Source organism: Neovison vison, chromosome 5 (genome assembly GCF_020171115.1).
Source record: "Neovison vison isolate M4711 chromosome 5, ASM_NN_V1, whole genome shotgun sequence".
Lineage (NCBI taxonomy): Eukaryota > Metazoa > Chordata > Mammalia > Carnivora > Mustelidae > Neogale > Neogale vison.
In genome coordinates, this window is record NC_058095.1 from 84272300 (window position 1) to 84290657 (window position 18358).

General features: G+C 38.3%; 1 protein-coding gene across 1 annotated transcript in view; it reads right to left on the reverse strand.

Annotated features, from left to right (window-relative positions):
• The window catches only part of MICU2 (mitochondrial calcium uptake 2), a 180198-nt gene extending 162071 nt beyond the window's left edge, over positions 1–18127 (reverse strand). The window contains exon 1 of the mRNA XM_044249410.1: positions 17912–18127. Within this exon, the coding sequence (XP_044105345.1) occupies positions 17912–18127 (216 nt within the window). The remainder of the gene's footprint in view (positions 1–17911) is intronic.
• Positions 18128–18358: the final 231 nt, after the last annotated feature.

Sequence of the window (18358 nt, forward strand, 5' to 3'; positions counted from 1 at the left end):
ATCTACTTTCAGCTTCCTAGAAGCTACTTTTCCAGGCATCCTCTTCCCTCTTTCCTTCCGACATTTCAGAAACTATCACTTATTATATCCTAGGAAAGTTGTTGTTTTGTGTTACTTATGCTAAAAGTACTCTTCTTTTACAATTAATCAAGAATTGGCTGTTGGACCTCTGTTTCTTCTCCTTTGCTAGGGGTAAGGAGAGTGGGACATGGCATATCCAAGGCATAGCTTTCAGGAGACTGTTACATACAGGGAGATCCATTACTCAAATACAGATCTTCCTCAAGTTATGATGGCATTGTGTCCCCAAAAAACCCATAGTGGGCTGAAAATATCCCAAGTCAAAAATGCATCCAATAGACCTAACCTACTGAACATCACAACTTAGCCTAGCTTACCTTAAACGTGCTCAGAACACTGACATTAGCCTACAGTTGGGCAAAATCATTGAGCACAAAGCCAATTTTATAATAAAGTATAAACAGCTCATGTAATTGACTTAAAACTGTACTGAAACTGACAAAGATAATGTTGTATGGGTGCTGAATGATTCTAAGTGTATCAGGTATTAACCCTCTGATCACGTGCCTGACTGGGCCCTGGACCTGAAGCTTGTTGTCACTGCCCAACATCATGACAGAGTAGGTACAACACATTGCTAGCTTGGGAAAAGGCCAAAATTCAAAGTACTGTTTCCACTGAATGGGGATCACTTTTGCACCACTGTAAAAAGTCTAAAAATTGTAAATCAACCACCATAGGTTGGGGACCGTCTATGAATTATGGTCATGGACTGAAACCCCTTGAATAAAGTAGGAACCCATGAATCTGAACAGATAGGAATGAATTAATGAATGAATAAACTGTGGAGAAGAGAAAGCCTCATGAAGCTTCAAAGTACCTCCCACAAAATACTAGTTATTGAGTATATAAAAAAAATTATTTAACTTTACAATGGAGAAACCTGGCAGATACCATCTTACCAAGTGATACAAGTTAATATCATCAGTAGCAATCTATATCATATGCTTCCTTAATAAGTCAAATTGAGAAGAATATAGCATAGCTTTAGTATTCTTCTTTTTTTTTTTTTTTAAGATTTTATTTATTTATTTGACAGACAGAGATCACAAGTAGGCAGAGACGCAGGCAGAGAGAGAGAGAGAGAGAGGAAGGGAAGCAGGCTCCCTGCTGAGTAGAGAGCCCGATGTGGGGCTCAATCCCAGGACCCTGGGATCATGACCTGAGCCGAGGGCAGAGGCTTTAACCCATTGAGTCACCCAAGCACCCCGCTTTAGTGTTATTCTTAACAAAAATGCATAACTCATGAAGAAACATCAGCCAAATCTAAATTCAGGGACATTCTCCAAGGTAACTAGCTTTTGCTTAGTGAGAGGTCAAAGGGCTTTAAAACTGCAAAGAAGCCTTAGAACAATATAGATGGATTGAAGCATGGAGAAAAGGCACACTATTTTTCAACTGATTTTAGCCACTTAAACACAGCTTTAGTTGGGCACTCTATCCTTCATTCATTTATTTATTCACTTACTCACTTATTCATTCAAAAATTAAATATTTACTATGAGCTAGGGACTGCTAAGTATTGTTAGTAAAATGATAATAAGAGCCAAAAGTTATATGTAAGTACGTTATAATGGTGGTTGTGTAGTAAGGTGTTTTTAAAAAATTGAGATACACCTGATATACAACATTATATTAGTTTCAGGTGTACAAGATTCGGTATGTACACATTGTGAAATGAACACCATGAGTCTATCATCCATCCTCACACAGTTACAATGTTTATCCCTTATGAGATTTATTTATTTTTAATTGTGTTATGTTAGTCACCATACATTACATCATTAGTTTTTGATGCAGTGTCCCATTTACATGTAACACCCAGTGCTCCATAATATCTGTGCCCTCCTTAATACCCATCACCAGGCTCACCCAACCCCCTCACTCCCCTGTCTTCTAAAACCTTAGTTTGCTTCCTGGTGTCCATAGTCTCTCATGGTTCGTCTCCCACTCTGATTTCTCCCCCTTCATTTCCCCCTTCTCCTAATGTCCTCCATGCTATTCTTTATGTTCCACAAATAAGTGAAACCATATGATAATTGATTTTCTCTGACTTATTTCACTTAGCATAATCTCCTCCAGTCCCATCCATGTTGACGCAAGTTGGGTATTCATCCTTTCTGATGACTCAGTAATATTCCATTGTGTATACAAACTGTATTTTCTTTATCCATTTGTCTGTTGAAGGGCATCTTGGTTCTTTCCAGAGTTTGGCTATTGTAGACATTGCTGCTATGAACATGGGGGTGCATATGGCCCTTCTCACTATGCCTGTATCTTTGGCATAAATAACCAGTAGTGCAATTGGTAGGTCATAGGGTAGCTTTATTTTTAATTTTTTGGGGAACCTCCAAACTGTTTTCCAAAGTGGCTGCACCACTTTGCATTCCTACCAACAGTGTAAGAGGGTTCCCTTTCCCCACAACTTCTCCAACATTTGTTGTTTCTTGCCTTGTCAATTTTTACCATATTAACTGGTGTAAGATGGTATCTCAATGTGGTTTTGATTTGAATTTCCCTGATGGCTAACGACGATGAACACTTTTTCATGTGTCTGTCAGCTGTTTGTATGTCTTCTTTGGAGAAGTGTCTGTTTGTGTCTTCTGCCCAGTTTTTGACTTAACTATCTGGTTTTTTCTGGTGTTGAGTTTGAGAAATTCCTTATAGATCTTGGATATCAGCCCTTTGTCTGTAGTGTCATTTGCAAACATCTTCTCCCATTCTGTCAGTTGCCACTTTGTTTTGTTGACTGTTTCCTTTTGATCTTGATGAAGTCCCAAAAGTTCATTTTTGCTTTTGTTTCCCTTGCCTTTGGAGATGTGTCTTGTAAGAAGTTGCTGTGGCTGATGTCGAAGAGGTCACTGCCTATGTTCTCCTCTGGGATTTTGATGTATTTCTGTCTCACATTGAGGTCTTTCATCCATTTAGAGTTTATATGATGAAAATTTTTAAGATCTACTCCCTTAGAAACCTTCAGACATACAATACAGTATTATTAACTACAGTCACCATGACGTAGTTACATTCTCAGGACTCTTTTGTAACTGAAGGTTTCTCCCTTTTCACCATCTTCACCCATGTCAGCCCCTTATAGTAAGATATTAATAACTAAATGTGGGCTTAAGGTGAATGGAATTTCAGTGAGTCCTGAATCTTAATTTTTTTTTTTATAGTTTTAGAGAAGCCAGACTTAGAACTGCACTATTGGAAACATTTTGCATTCTCCCAATATGAAGGCATCCCAAATCAAACGTATTAAAAAATATCAAATTTGACATTTATATTTCTACAACAGAATTAACTATAGAAATAACTATATAAAAATTAATGTAAACACATTAACAAAGCTTTACAATGTGAGACAGTGAATGAAACATGACACTCCACCATGTTTTTTTCCTCAAGGAAAAAAAGCTTCAGGTCCAAATTCTAGGTAGGTTGTAAAAATAAGTGAAATATAAGACTGAAGACTTTAAAGCAGTCTAGATACCTATTTAGGAAGACCCTTTAATACTATTTGTTAATCCTCAAATTATGTTAGTCTACCATGTTTTGACCACAGTGACAAAAAAAGCACCCTTTCCTGACCATTCTTAACCTGTTCTGACTTTCCTTTTCTTGCCCTAAGCATCACTTTCTGATCTCAGGGAAACTGTTTTTCCTGTTTCTTTGAGAAGTATTTCTATGCCCATGATTTCTCTTCTTCTAAAGACTAAGGTTTTGTCAAACAATGCATGTATCTCACTTTAAGTGATAAAAATGTGGACAAATTCTCATAGTAACAGATAGTAACAACTAGGTCATGACTGCCACCTGACCAAAGGGGATTCTGTAAAACACCACTGACTCTAAGACATATCCTGATTTTAGGTATGTTAAAATGTTGAAAGAAAGAAAGAAAGAAAGAAAGGTGCCCTAGAAGGAGGGAAATGTAAGTATGGGAATGTTGTGATATCGTATCTAATTAATTCCACTTTAATAAAGATTTTTAAAAGTTATTTGATATTTTAACAAATTAAAATGATATGGGTCAGAATATAAAAAATAGTTCCTGAGCTTAAAGGCTAATAATATTGTTAGAGAGACCAGACAACAGATTTGCTCATAAGAAAATGCAAATGCTAACTGATGGCACAAACAAAATTATGATGAAAAGTATAAGAAAGGAGATACCAAAGCAGGCTTCAAGAAGATCATCTCCATGGATAGAATTAAGATGGTCAGAAGGAGGGAATTCCTAGCAATCAGCAGGAACTGATAAAAGAGAAACTGATAATTATCATGGATGTCAAAATGTAAAAATTAAAGGTATGAAAAAACCAGGCTGTTCTGAGATTACTAAAAGTTTTTACAAGCTAATGCTGTTTTGTAATGCAAGTTGCTAAATGATTAATATTGATGCAGTCTACCTTTTAAACCCATTAAAAATGCTTACTCATAGGGCAATGGTCAGTTAAGCATCTGCCTTCAGCTGGGGTCATGAATCCCAAGGTCTTGGGATTGAGTCCCATACTGGGCTCCTTGCTCAGCTGGGAACCTGCTTCTCCTTCTGCCTGCCGCTCCCTCCTCCTTGTGTACTCTCTCTGACAGATAAATAATAAAATATTTTTAAAAAATGCTCAGTCATAAATTTAAGGTGAGGGAGGATTAAAAGGCAAAATATCAGTTTAGAAATAAAGGTCAAGAAGATCATTAAATGGGATTTAAAGACAAAAATCACATCAACACACACATTAATTCTAAAATATGTTCATGTGTGAGACATTTTGTCATATATGCAAGATATTTATATGAATATATCTTAAAGATTTTTTTCTTCTAAATTCTTTTAACTTACATAAAAGTAAGCAAATTAAGCCAGTAAGAGAAAGGAAAATATATTTATGAAATGTCAATAAGGAATACATGAGAAATCATTCAAATCAGACCTGACAACTAAATCATAATCACAATTACATAAGAAAATAATTTTATTTACCCAGAAAGTAACATATTACCTCAATTTATATAACATCCTCCCCTTGGAAAATCAAAGTGATTCTCCCATACATCAAGCCACATTTTTCATAAACCTTGAAATTATAAATTTCTTATAGTTGGTTTTAAATTGCATATTTTCTGAAGTGTAACAATATTTGGTCACCACAAGACCAGTTTTCATATTGGTAACTTACTAAATTTTCTCATTGAAAATATAAAGTTTACTGGAAAATTCAAAGGCATTATAATACCTGATATGTGCTAAACATAAAATAGATGTCTAGTTCAAAAATCTAAAATCGATTTCAAGTTGTAGTAACAGAGTCCTAATTTCTACATATAAAACAGATAAAAAAGGAATCTCTCAAAGGCTGCCCATTCAATTTTCTTCTGGATCTTGAGAAGTCTCTCTGATAGAACACAGCTGGAAATCACTGCTCTTAGACCCATGCTACATATTAACTGCATTCATTTCCTAGGGCTCTTGTAACAAAGTACCAGAAACCGAGTGGTTTAAATAACAAATTTATTGTCTCAAAGGTCTGGAAGCCCAAAGTTCTGAGATTGAGGTGCCCACAGGGCATGTTCCTTCTCAAGGCCTGAGAGAAGAATCTGCTCTAGGTCCCCCTTCCTAGTTTCTGGCAGCTCTCCAACTTGTGGCAGTATAACTCCAGTCTTTACATGGTGTTCTCCCTTTGTGTGCATCTAAATCCCCCCCCCCTTTTTTTAAAAAGATTTTATTTATTTATTTGACAGAGAGAGATCACAAGTAGACAGAGAGGAAGACAGAGAGAGAGGGAAGCAGGCTCCCCGCTGAGCAGACAGCCCCATGCGGGACTCGATCCCAAGACCCTGAGATCATGACCTGAGCCGAAGGCAGCGGCTTAACCCACTGAGCCACCCAGGCGCCCCCTAAACTTCCCTTTTTATAAGGACACTAGTCGTCCTATATCAGAGGTCCAATCTACTCCAATATGATCCCTCCTAAGTTTTAACTAATTACATCTGCAATGGTCCTATTTTTCAAAAAAGGTCACAGTTTGAGGTAGTGGACGTCACGACTTCAAAATACAAATTTTGGGGGAATAGAACTCAACTTAAAAGTCCACCCTCTGGCCCCACCCAGATTCATCTGCTTTCACATGCAAAATGTACTCATCCCATCCCAAGATCCTCCAAAGTCCTAATCCTCCCAGCAGCAACTTGAAGTCCAATATCTCATTAAATGCCAGCGACTAAATCCCAAATCTCATCATGTAAATTCTCATAATCACTTCCAGGTAAGATTCAGAGTATGACTAATCCTGGGGTGAAAGTTTACTCCTGTAAACCTATGAAACTAGACAAGTTATCTGGTTTCAAAATATAATCATGGGAACATGTACAGGATATACCTTCCCATTTAAAAAAAAAAAAAACTAGTTTTTTGTCTTTTGAAGAAAAAAAGGGGGTCAAGAGCTGCAAACATGTCTGAAATTTAGGGCAAATCTGATTTTATGGTTTGAGAACAATCCTTTGTGGCTGGGTGCTTTGTGTTCTTAATGTTAGTCTCTCCATCTCTCTTTTTTTTTGAAGGATTGAATTTATTTGAGAAAGAGTGTGCATGAGAGGGTGGGGGGAGCAGGCAGAGAGGGAGGGAGAGAAATTCTCAAGTAGACTCCCTGCTGAGCATTTTGGCTCCATCTCCGGACCCTGAGATCATGACCTAAGCTGAAATCAAGAGCTGGAAGCTTAATCAACAGAGCCACCCAGGTACTCCTCCTTAAGTTATTCTTCTCATTTCTGGAAAGATAACACGTTCTGTGGCTAGATAGCTCTACCAGCCCATTTCTTGCCTTTAGAACCCAAGAAGTCATTCCTTCATTTCATCCCTTCTCTGCCCTTTCCAGTCTAACCCTAGTAGCTTTTTTTGACTGGATTCAGGAGTCACACTCCTAATCTCATTAGTAAATGGTTGTCTAGCCACACTCTTAATTTTCTCTGCGGAGCATCCTTCTCATGTTTAAAAATACAGATAGGGTAATAATTTTCCAAATCTTCAAGTCCTATTTTTTTGTGTGTGTAATAATTCCTTCTTTAATTTCCTTCTTTCCTCTCAAATTTTACCATCTACAGCAAGGAGAAACTGAACTATGACTTCAACAGTCTGCTTAGAAATCTGCTCAACTAAATATCCAATTTTATCACTCACAAGCTATACCTCCCATAAAACAGTAGAGCACAATTTAGCCAAATGCCCTGCCACTTTATCCACAGGAACTGCCTTTCCTTCAGTTTCTATTACCATGTTCCTCATTTCCATCTGAGACCTCTTCATCAGAAGCACCTGTAACATTCATTATTTGCAGCAATAGTCTCTTCACGGCAATATAGACCATTTCTATCATGGGCCTCAACTCTTCCTGCCTCTACCCATTAATCAATTCCAAAGCTACTTCCACAGTTTTAGTATTTATTACAGCAGCATACTAATTCCCAGTACCGAAATCTGTTATTAGTCAGGGTTCTCTAGAGGAATGAGACCAATAAGATAATCTTTTTTTTTTAAAAAAGATTTATTTATTTATTTATTTGACAGAGAGAGAGAGAGAGAGAGATCACAAGTAGGCAGAGAGGCAGGCAGAGAGAGAGAGAGAGGAGGAAGCAGGCTCCCTGCCGAGCAGAGAGCCCGATGTGGGACTCGATCCCAGGACCCTGAGATCATGACCTGAGCCGAAGGCAGTGGCTTAACCCACTGAGCCACCCAGGCGCCCCAATAAGATATTCTTATATTCTCTATGTATAAAGGGAGAAAGAGAGACAGAAGAAGGAAAAGATTTATTTTAAGGAATTAGCTCATGGGACTGAGGAGGACAGCAAACCCAAAACCTGTGGGACAGGCTAGAATTTCTGGTAAGAGACCAAAATTCAGGCAAGGGTTTGTATGTTGCCTCCAGACACCAAATTCTTTCTTCCTCAGAAAAGCTCAGTTTTGCTCTTAAGGCGATCCACTGATTGAATTACACCCATCCACAGTATGGAGAGTAATCTGCTTTACTGAAGTCTACTGACTTAAATGTTAATCACATCTCTTAGTGCCAGGGTGGCTCAATCATGAAGCTTGATCTCAACTCAACTCAGGTCTCGATCTCAGGGTCATGAGTTCAAGCCCCAAGTTGTGCTCCACATAACTGCACCTGAAGAAAACCTTCACAGTAATATCTAGATTGTTTAACCAAACAACTGGGTACCACAGCCTCACCAAGTTAATACGTAAGATAAACGATCACAATGACCTCACTAATTTTCCTGTCATCATTAATGTTATCTCTCTCAATAATATAAAAATGACAATTTCAACAAACCTTTAAAAATTTTTTCCAACAATGAAAGTATTTGAAACCTCAATTACTGTACCATAATATCAGGAATTTTATAAAAAGCAATAATTAATTCGATGAGAAATCTCTGATGGAGAAGGGTGTACCTTGCAACCATGAAAATGTACATTCAACAAATATTTAATGAATAACATCCAACAGCCAGGCCCTAATTTTAGCACTAGAGAGATAATATGAAAGAAAAGCTCATTTTGCTGAGGTCTTTTATTCCTCAATAACAAATAACTGAAGAAACACAAAGGACAAGGGGGCTCTATTAAGTGCCCACATATCCTTGGCACTGCATATAATGCCAATAAGAAATCTGGACAGTACCCTTTATAACAAGTGGTCAACCGGAGTTTTTCCTGTTGAAGCCTGGGTGAAACACTCTTAAACTCAGTACAAGTCATCAACTATCCCAGCAGCTAATTATCTTTTGTCCTGCTTCGTGATACTGGAACTGAACGCCCTACAGACTTCTCTCCTTTGTCAGCTAGAACAATTTTAGCCTCTGTCAATAGAGGGCACTGGAGTGACACTGCAAGAAAACAGGCGGGAAGGCACTTCTGCCTTTTTTTATTCAGAGCTGGAGCCAGGCGGCCCTCAGAGACCAGCCAGTTTCCAAAACAGATCTAGAGTAGATTCCGACATACCAGGTCACCTCCTCTGTACAGCGCCAGGTGCCACTCCTGCAGCAGCTCTGGCCATGTCCTTAGGCCACATTCTCCCATTCAGTGGGTCCATTCTATAGACCAATTCCAGCCCCTAAACATCTACCAGCAATGACAAGTTTCTTCCAAAGACTAGCTCTTGCCTGAACTATCCGGCCAGAGCTACGGACAGCAGACTTTATACTTCTGTGGTAACCATGCCCTCTTCAAAAAGGCTAAATCTCAGCTTTGGGGTTGGAGGAGCTTTCCCAAGTACTGAGTGAGTATCTTCACTATCTATTCTCCTTTTGCTTACAGGTACTGGCTACCTTTTGGCACCTGCTACTTCAGCACCCCTTAAAGTCCTTTACTCTTTTAGAAGTCAACCAGCTTTACCAGATAATTCTTTGTTATTAAACTTCCCCATTCGAATTACTGTTTTAAGTTTCTGTCTCCTGACTAGACCCTGACAGGGATAAATCCTACCTTTCATTTCATAATCCATAACTGTTCAAAACCATTCCAGGAATTAATATTGTGAAAATGTCCATACTGCCCAAGTGATTTAAAGATTCAAGGCAGGCATTCCCCTTCAAAATCCCAATGGCATTCCTTATGGAAATGGGAAAAAAAAATCCTAAAATTCATATGGAACTACAAAGACCCTGAAAAGTTAATCCAATCTTGAGCAAGAATAAATCTGGAGGCATTATGTTTCCTAATTTCAAAATACACAAAGTACAGTAATCAAAACAGTTTGATACTTGCATAAAAACAGACACATGTCACAGAATAGAGCCCAGATATATGACCACACAAAGGGGAAAGGACAGTCTCCTCAACAAATGGTATGAAGAAAATTGGATATCCTTATGTAGAAAAATGAAATTGGATCCTTATCTCACACCACATATGAAAATTAACTAAAGTGGATTAAAGACTTAAATGTTAGATCCGAAACAGTAGAACTACTGGAGGAAAACACTGGGGAAAAGCTTCTTGACAGAGACCTGGATGATGATTTTCTGAATATGTGACCAAAAGCACAAGCAACCAAAGCAAAAATTATCATGTGGAATTGCACCAGACTTTTAAAAAAGCTTATGCAGAGCAAAGGAAATCAGAGTGAAAAGCAAACTACAGAATGGGAGAAAATACTGCAAACCATACATCTGATAAGGCATTAATATCCAAAATATATAAGGAACTCAAACAACTAAATTGCCATAGAAATAAAGAAAATAACCAGATTAAAAAATGGGGAAAGGGGCACCTGGGTGGCTCAGTGGGTTAAAGCCTCAGGGTCCAGAGATCGAGCCCCACATCAAGCTCTCTGCTCAGCGGGGAGCCTGCTTCCCCTTCTCTCTCTCTGCCTACTTGTGATCTCTCTCTCTCTGTCAAATAAATAAATAAAATCTTCAAAAAAAAAAAATGGGGAAAGGACCTGAATAGACATTTTTGAAAAGAAGACATACAAGAGACCAAAAGGTATATGAAACGGTGCTCAACATCACTAATCATCAGGAAGACACAAATCAAAACCACAATGAGGTATCATCTCATACCTGTCAGGATAGTAATTATCAAAAGACAAAAGATAACAAATAGTATAGGGGACGTGAAGAAAAGAAAACCTTTCTATACTGTTGGCTGGGAATGAAAATAGGTACAGCCACTATGAAAAACAATACAGAGAGGTTCCTCAAAAAATTAAAAATAGAATTACCATGATCCAGCAATACTACTTTTGGGTATATGAAGGAAGTGAAATCAGTATTGCAAAGAGATATTTGCACTCCCACAATCATTGCAACATTATTTGCAATAGCCAACCGTCCATCAATGGCTGAATGGAAAAGATGTGGTGTGCATCTGCACACAACGACACACACAAATATTATTCAGCCTTGAAAAGGGAAATCTTGCCATTTGCAACAATATGGATGAACATGGAGGACATTCCACTAAGTGAAATAAGCCAAATGCTACATGATCTCACTTATCTGTGAAATCTGAAAGAGTCAAACTAACACAAGAACAGAGCAGAATAGTGGTTGCTCTGAGTTGGGGGAAATGGGAAGATGTTGGTCAAAGGGCAAAAGTTTCAGTAATGCAAGGTAAGTCCTAGAGATCTAACATACAGCATGGTGAGTACAGTTTATGATGCTGTTATTATATACCAGAAATTTGTTAAGGGGGTAAATCTTTAAGTGTTCTCACCATACACAAACATGCACTCAGTGATAACTAGGTGAGGTGTTGGATATAATGAACTTGATATAGTGTTCATCATCCCAATGTCTAAAAAAAAAAAATCAAGTTGTACACTTAAAAATTTTTTAAAATATAAATTTTAAATATATTAAAATTTTTTTTAAAAAATATTTACTTTTAGAGAGAGAGAGAGTGCACATGCAAGGCAGGAGCAGGGCCAACATGAAAGCGAATTTTAAGCAGACTCCCTGCTGAGTATGGAGCCTGGAAAGGGGAGGTGCTTAATGCGAGGAACCACATGCTCCAAATTCTTCTGCCTCCATTATGCAAAGCAGCCTTCCCTTATCCCTGAAGCCTGAGCCACCAGGCTCTTAAAGGGCTTACTCTCTATCAGAAACATTCAGTTAAATAAACCAAAACCACTCTCTCCATAAGAAGAATTTTAACCAATCGTTAAGGTATAGATCTTGTTATATTTACATCTTCAGTCAATGTAATAAATATGACATACACAGTATATACATACATGTAACAATAATATCAAAATATAATATCAGAATATAGCATCAGTATAACCAAACAGAGTTTTTATTTTTATGGTTAGTTTTCATCATATGTCAGGATTACTTCCAAATTTAAAAACAGTTTAATTGGCTTGAGGTTTGTAAGTTGAAACATCTCAGTAACTGGAATAAAAATGCAATTAACTTTATTTAAATTCTAAAATTAATTTTGATATTTTAATATGATAGCAGAGGACAAAAGCTTGCCATATGAAGACAAACAAAAATGCTAATAAGGGGATTAAAAATGAAATCTCAGGGGCACCTGGGTGGCTCAGTGGATTAAGTCTCTGCATTCAGCTCAGGTCATGATCCAGGGTCCTGAGATCGAGCCCTGCATCCAGCGCTCTGCTCAGCAGGGAGCCTGCTTCCCTGTCCCCTCTGCCTGCCTCTCTGCCTACTTGTGATCTCTCTCTGTCAAATAAATAAAATAATAAAAAAAATCTTTAGGAAATATATTAAAAAAATAAAATCTCATACACATTAACAGGTGAAGTGGACCCATCTTTTACATTTTTGAGAGAAAGATATATCTATTATTCTTACATTATAAATTCCATCAATTTATTCACTCCTTCAATAAATATTACCTCACCTACTATGCAAAAGACTCTTTTCCAGGCCCTTGGGATATAGCAGAAAAGAGCAAGATTTCCTATTTACTTATATTTTCTACTGGGAATATGGGATGACATATCTTTATGACTTGTATATAATTGAGTATACACAGAACATTTAGCAAATTCTAACCATTTTTGGATACTGCTTGTCTAATATTTCTATAAATGCCAGTCAAACGGTTAAAGCCTCTGCCTTCGGTTCAGGTCATGATCCCAGGGGCCTGGGATCGAGCCCCGCATCGGGCTCTCTGCTCAGCAGGGAGCCTGCTTCTTCCTCTCTCTCTGCCTGCCTCTCTGCCTACTTGTGATCTGCCTGTTAAATAAATAAATCTTTAAAAAAAAAAAAAAAGTTAGACCAGGTCATTTTGTTATACAGTACAGTTCATTTATTTACTCTTTGAATAAACATTCATTATGTGCCTTCACATGGCCATAAATATACAGAGATGAAAAAGACCAAGAGACCATTCTAATGGGAGAAGACAAATAGATAAAATAACTTCGGAGAGTAGTAAGTTCTATGAAAGAAAAAAACTGATTAAATGTTATTGGGGAAAAGTTTCAAAGATTTATAAATATACACAAATAAACATATAAAAATAAATCTCATACCTATGAACCTGTATAAGATAGTTGAATTTATTTAGAATAAACATTTATACCATTTTATAGACTAGGTCATACAAAATTAGTTTTACTTTTTAGGAAGGATGTATTTATTCATTTGAGAGAGAGAGAGAGAACATGTGCACATGAGCATACATGGGGTGGGGTGGTGGTGGTGGAGGGGCAGGGAGAGAATCTCAAGCAGACCCCCACTGAGCATGAAGCCCAATGAGGGGTTCGATCTCAGAACCCTGAGATCATGACCTGAGCCGAAATCAAGAGTCAGATGCTCAACCAACACAGCCATCAGGAGCCCCAGTAATTTTGCTTTTTAAATATAATTCTATTTTTTTTATTAAAGATTTTTTTTATTTATTTGACAGAGAGATGAGAGAAAGCACGAGCAAGCAGAGCCAGGCAGACAGTGAGAGAGAAGCAGGCTCTCTGCTGAGCAGGAAGCCCGATGTGGGGCTCGAACCCAGGACCCTGGAACCATGACCTGAGGCGAAGGCAGCTGCTTAACCAACTGAGCCACCCAGGTGCCCCTGCTTTTTAAATATAATTCTTAAACAAATTTTTCATTAAAAGCAAGCCAAAAAAAATCCTATTATGAAGTCTGATAAACATATAGTATCCACTATCACATAAATAATTTGAAAATTAAGGTAAAAAATACAAACATTTAGAGAATAAATGAAGTAGTAATACAATTAACAAATGAATAAAACAAATAAATACTATTACTGTTTTGTCAACTGTGAAGTATACTGCACTTTATTTTGGCTTTACAGCTTTTTACCTTTTTTCCCCCCCGCCAGTTTCAGGCCTTATTATTACAATGATTTATTATACCCATGGTTCAAAAAAGCATTATAGTCTGATCTGACATGGCACTGAAGATCTACTTAGTGATATGGAAATCTGTTAATTTTCATCAGTTGTAGTTTATCAATATATTATTTCTAGCTTGGAAAACAAAACATAGTAATAGCTATAAAACTTTTGTTACTGAAATATCTGCACGAAGAAAGTAATTTTGCCATTCCAAATCTAAAACTGTCTAGCTCCTAACTGCTTTCACTATTCAAATAGACCTATGTTTTCAAACATATCACTTTTTTAAAGATTTTATTTATTTATTTGAGAGAGAGAGTGAGAGTGGGTATACTAGCAGGGGAGGGGTAGAAGGAGAGGGAGAAGCTGACTACCAGCTGAGAAGGGAGCCCAACATGGGGCTCCACTGGAGGGAGCCAAAGGCAGACGCTTAACTGACTGAACCATCCAGGTGCCCCTAAATCAGTGTTTATGAACAAGGCAGCTACCCTTTTATAGAAGAATGGATTGGAATAATATAATACTTTTGTCTTTCCTCTTTCTTATCAAATTCTATTATGCCAGAAGCAATTAAAATAATATTGTAAAGGGAGTAACAGTAAAATCTTAGAACAGTTTTCAAATATTCTTAAGTGTTTCAGAAGTTTACAAAAAAGTAATACACTCATGTGCTCCAAAGTAAATTTTCTAAGGATATGTAGAATAAAATGTTTTGTTGCCCAGTTGAAATCACTACATATTTTTAAAAACACTATAATTACATTTTATATAATATCTGCAATTCTGATTCTTGGCAAATTTACCTTCTAAATGTCTTTCAAATTCATCTACTAATTTAGCTATCATCATCCCTCTCTGAAATTATTACAACAGATTCCCTCATCCAGTTTTCAAGACTTCACTGAAGTCTTGATACTCTTTCCAAAGGTCAAAGCCAAATTTGTGATAAAGAAATATATGTAATTTTTTATGCATTAAATAACATTACATAGTGGCAGGCTGAATAAATACTTTGACTTCGAAGAAGTGATACTATGCAATATCTGTAACAATTATAATAGGAAAATATCTGAGATTTCTGTTGATAACAAATACTATTATTACTACTACAGTGTTGCCTAAATTCATAACTGAAGAAAACAGCAAATTATAGGTTAATAAAAAAGAAAGTGATCTTTTTCTATTTAAGTTCATAGACTCTCTGAATTCCATGTCTGGATCTTTTGGGGTACAGGAGGGTTAAGAACCCCTACAATGTCCCCTTGTTATTCTCAAGACAAAATTTCTTTCATATGGCTTAAGGGGCACTTCTTGATGATTCTTTGCCACCACTCATCCCCAGTTTTGAAACTCATCTTTTGCAGCTCATAATCTACTGAGTCAAACTCTTATCTTCAGAACTCTGCAATATACCCTTTGCTTGTAATATTCTTCCAATTCTCTTAGCCCAGCAAACTCCCCATCATCCTACAGGTGTCTATTTACCTATTATTACTTCATGAAACCAAGACTGTTAGGTGCTCTTCCATTGTGTTCCCATAGCACCCCAAACTTACCCTTATCACAGCATTCACCAATCTGTATTAAAACTGCCCTCCCCCATTAAGCCATAAGCATTTGAACTCTGTTTCAAATCCCCACTCCTTTCATACTGCCTGGCAGAGAGTAGGCACTTCAGTAATTGCAGAGGGAAGGAAAGAAAGAAGGGAAACTCCAATTTACTTGCTAATTCATGACCTTGATTTCTACCCTGTTTCTGACTGACCTCACAAATGCAAGCTGTTGGTCACAATGGGAACCATTGAAGTGTAGGATTCAATGATCATAAATTCCCTATTTTTACTGGAGAACTAGCCTTGTGTGCTGATTGAAAATAAAGGTCATTACTACTATTATTAAAAAATTTTATCAGGAAGATTCTATCACCTTGCAATATTAAGTAAAATATACTAATACATAAAACTGTATCAAGAAACGGTTATGTACCTATCATTGATTCTCAACTATGCACACATAACTCTGAAGTGGTGGTTAAGGTAGAGGGATTAACAGGTCTCCTTTTAGGGAAGTATTACCAGAATCACTGAGGTGGAGGGAGAGTTTCAAACTATATGTCCCTCAATGCTTGCTGTATTGAGCCACCGTTGCAGAGAGCCTTGTGTGGTCATCTTCAAGTCTACTATGGTGGTAGAATGATGAGAACCACTGTTTTGAATTAGTCCAACAGCAGATCAAGCAAATGCTGTGTCAAAACACTTTGTTAAAAATGGTAATAAAATGGGTGGCACATGGGTAGCTCAGTTAGTTAAACTACTGACTCTTCATTTTTCCTCAGGTCCTGATCTCAGGGTAGTGAGACTGAGTCCAGTCTCCGGCTGCTTGCTGGGTGTGGAGGCTGCTTTAGATTCTCTCGCTTCCCTCCACCCAGCTCACACATGCTTCCTCTCTCAAAAAACAAAGAAACCACCACCACCAAAATAACAATGGATAGTAAGCTGGTTTCTAAGCCTAAAGTACTAAATTAGGTTGGGGAAGGGGAGAGAGCTGGAGAGAATTCAAATATACTGGTGTAAACTTTTTAGTGTCATGTCAGGAATTTAAAACACAAGTAGGCTAGAAATGGGCCAGAAAAAAAAAAAATGAGACAGATTAACTGAAATCAGAATCTACAAATTGCTAAGGGGATAAAATTGAATTCACGTTCTAGGTGAATCACTTTGATTGGAAAGTATATATGAGTAATGATAGGTCAGAGTGTTACTACTAAGGGCTTTGAATGACAGAATTTTTAAATGTGGATTTTATCCTAGGCCAAATGAGGCACAATGGTTTCTAAAGAAGGGTACATTACGTGATATACTTGGGATGATTAACCTAAGGGTCCTAAACAGGATGAATTAAGAGGCTGAGAAAAGAGAGGCACCAATGGTAAGTTGAATCCTTGGCACCAGAAGAACAAAAATCCTATAAAATACCACAAGACAGATCCTTCCACCTATGATCAGAAATGGTAAGAGGATGGGAAAGTTATTGCATGTATTATCTATGTGGCATCTTAATTTAATACGAGTAAATATTATCGTTTGTCAGTGCTTAACTTTAATTTACAGAGCCTCTTCTCTCATTGTATCCGACTGTTGCTTGGGTTTTTCATTAGAAAGGTATAATGTAAACCTAACAAACAGAAGAGTGCTTTTAATTTTCAAAACAATACACACACTAAAACTTGTTCAAATTAAAAGTCCACAAAATATGTAAAAAGTAGTACTTTTCAAATTTCCAAATACTTTACGGGGCAATTTTATATCTAAGTAGGGAACTTATACCTTTAATACATGGAAATTTTAAAAGAAACGTTTTTCTTAGTGCTCATAGTCCACTGAAGCATTAAGGCTTACAATCATGTAATAAGGTTCCTTAGAGTTGATTATAAAATCTGGAAACTGTCACCTGGCTAATTTTTATGATTGACATTTTTTTGATTAAAAATGTCATCTATTAGGACAACTTCATCATACTATACAAAGAACCAGTCGTAAAGGCTTTAGTTATAAAGGTTAAGAAAGGTACGTCTTCCGGGTAGGGAACTGGACACACACCAACTACAGATCCTGTGCACCACTTCACCAAAATAGGGAGGGGCGGAGGGTGTCACCGTGTAGCGAGAAAACTGCAAATTAAGAGTGTTGAAATAAGACACGCCCACACTCATCACAGCAAATTTGTTATCTTGGGCTTCGCGTATTCAGCGTTCGCGGGATCCTCCCAAGGGAGGCTCAATCTCCTGCACTGGCCTCCAATGCCCTCTGGGCGCGCCTTGGGAGTCGAGTTGAGGAAAGAACACTTAACCAACCACCTGTCTAGGGTCTTCTGCAGCGATGCCCCTACCTGGGTTCAGGAAGAGGAGCTGGGGCAGTCCGCTCCAGACCCTCACCCTCCACCACCCGCAGTCTGAGGACGGAGAAGCTTGGTTAGGGGGGAGAAAAGGACAAGTCCTGTACCTGTGCTAAGACGGTGAGGCTGCCCTCGGGTGCCACGACATTCATGCGGCCATGGTACCATGCCAATCCTGTGCCTGCCAGGGCCACACCGGCCACTGCCGCGGTCAAGGGGCCGGGGCCGCGGCCTGGCAAAGCTCGCCGGCCGGCAGCGATCCCGCGCCGCAGTCTTCCGCCCCAGGCCGCCAGCCAGGCGCCTCTTGCCGCAGCGGCCGCCATCTTTGCGGAAGCGCCCCATCACAGAGCCCGGCTCCACCGCCTCTTCGCAGGACTCGAGAACTCCCGCGCAGCCGCGTATCTCGCGAGATCCGGACGGCCTCCGCCAGGCCGCTCGAACCTGCGTTCTGTGGTGGTTACCCACTGGAAACTCAGAACGTCGGGAGGGGAGCTTCTGCAGGGAGGCCGGGCGGCAGGGAAGCAGTCGGAACAGAACCCAAAGTGGTTTCCCCA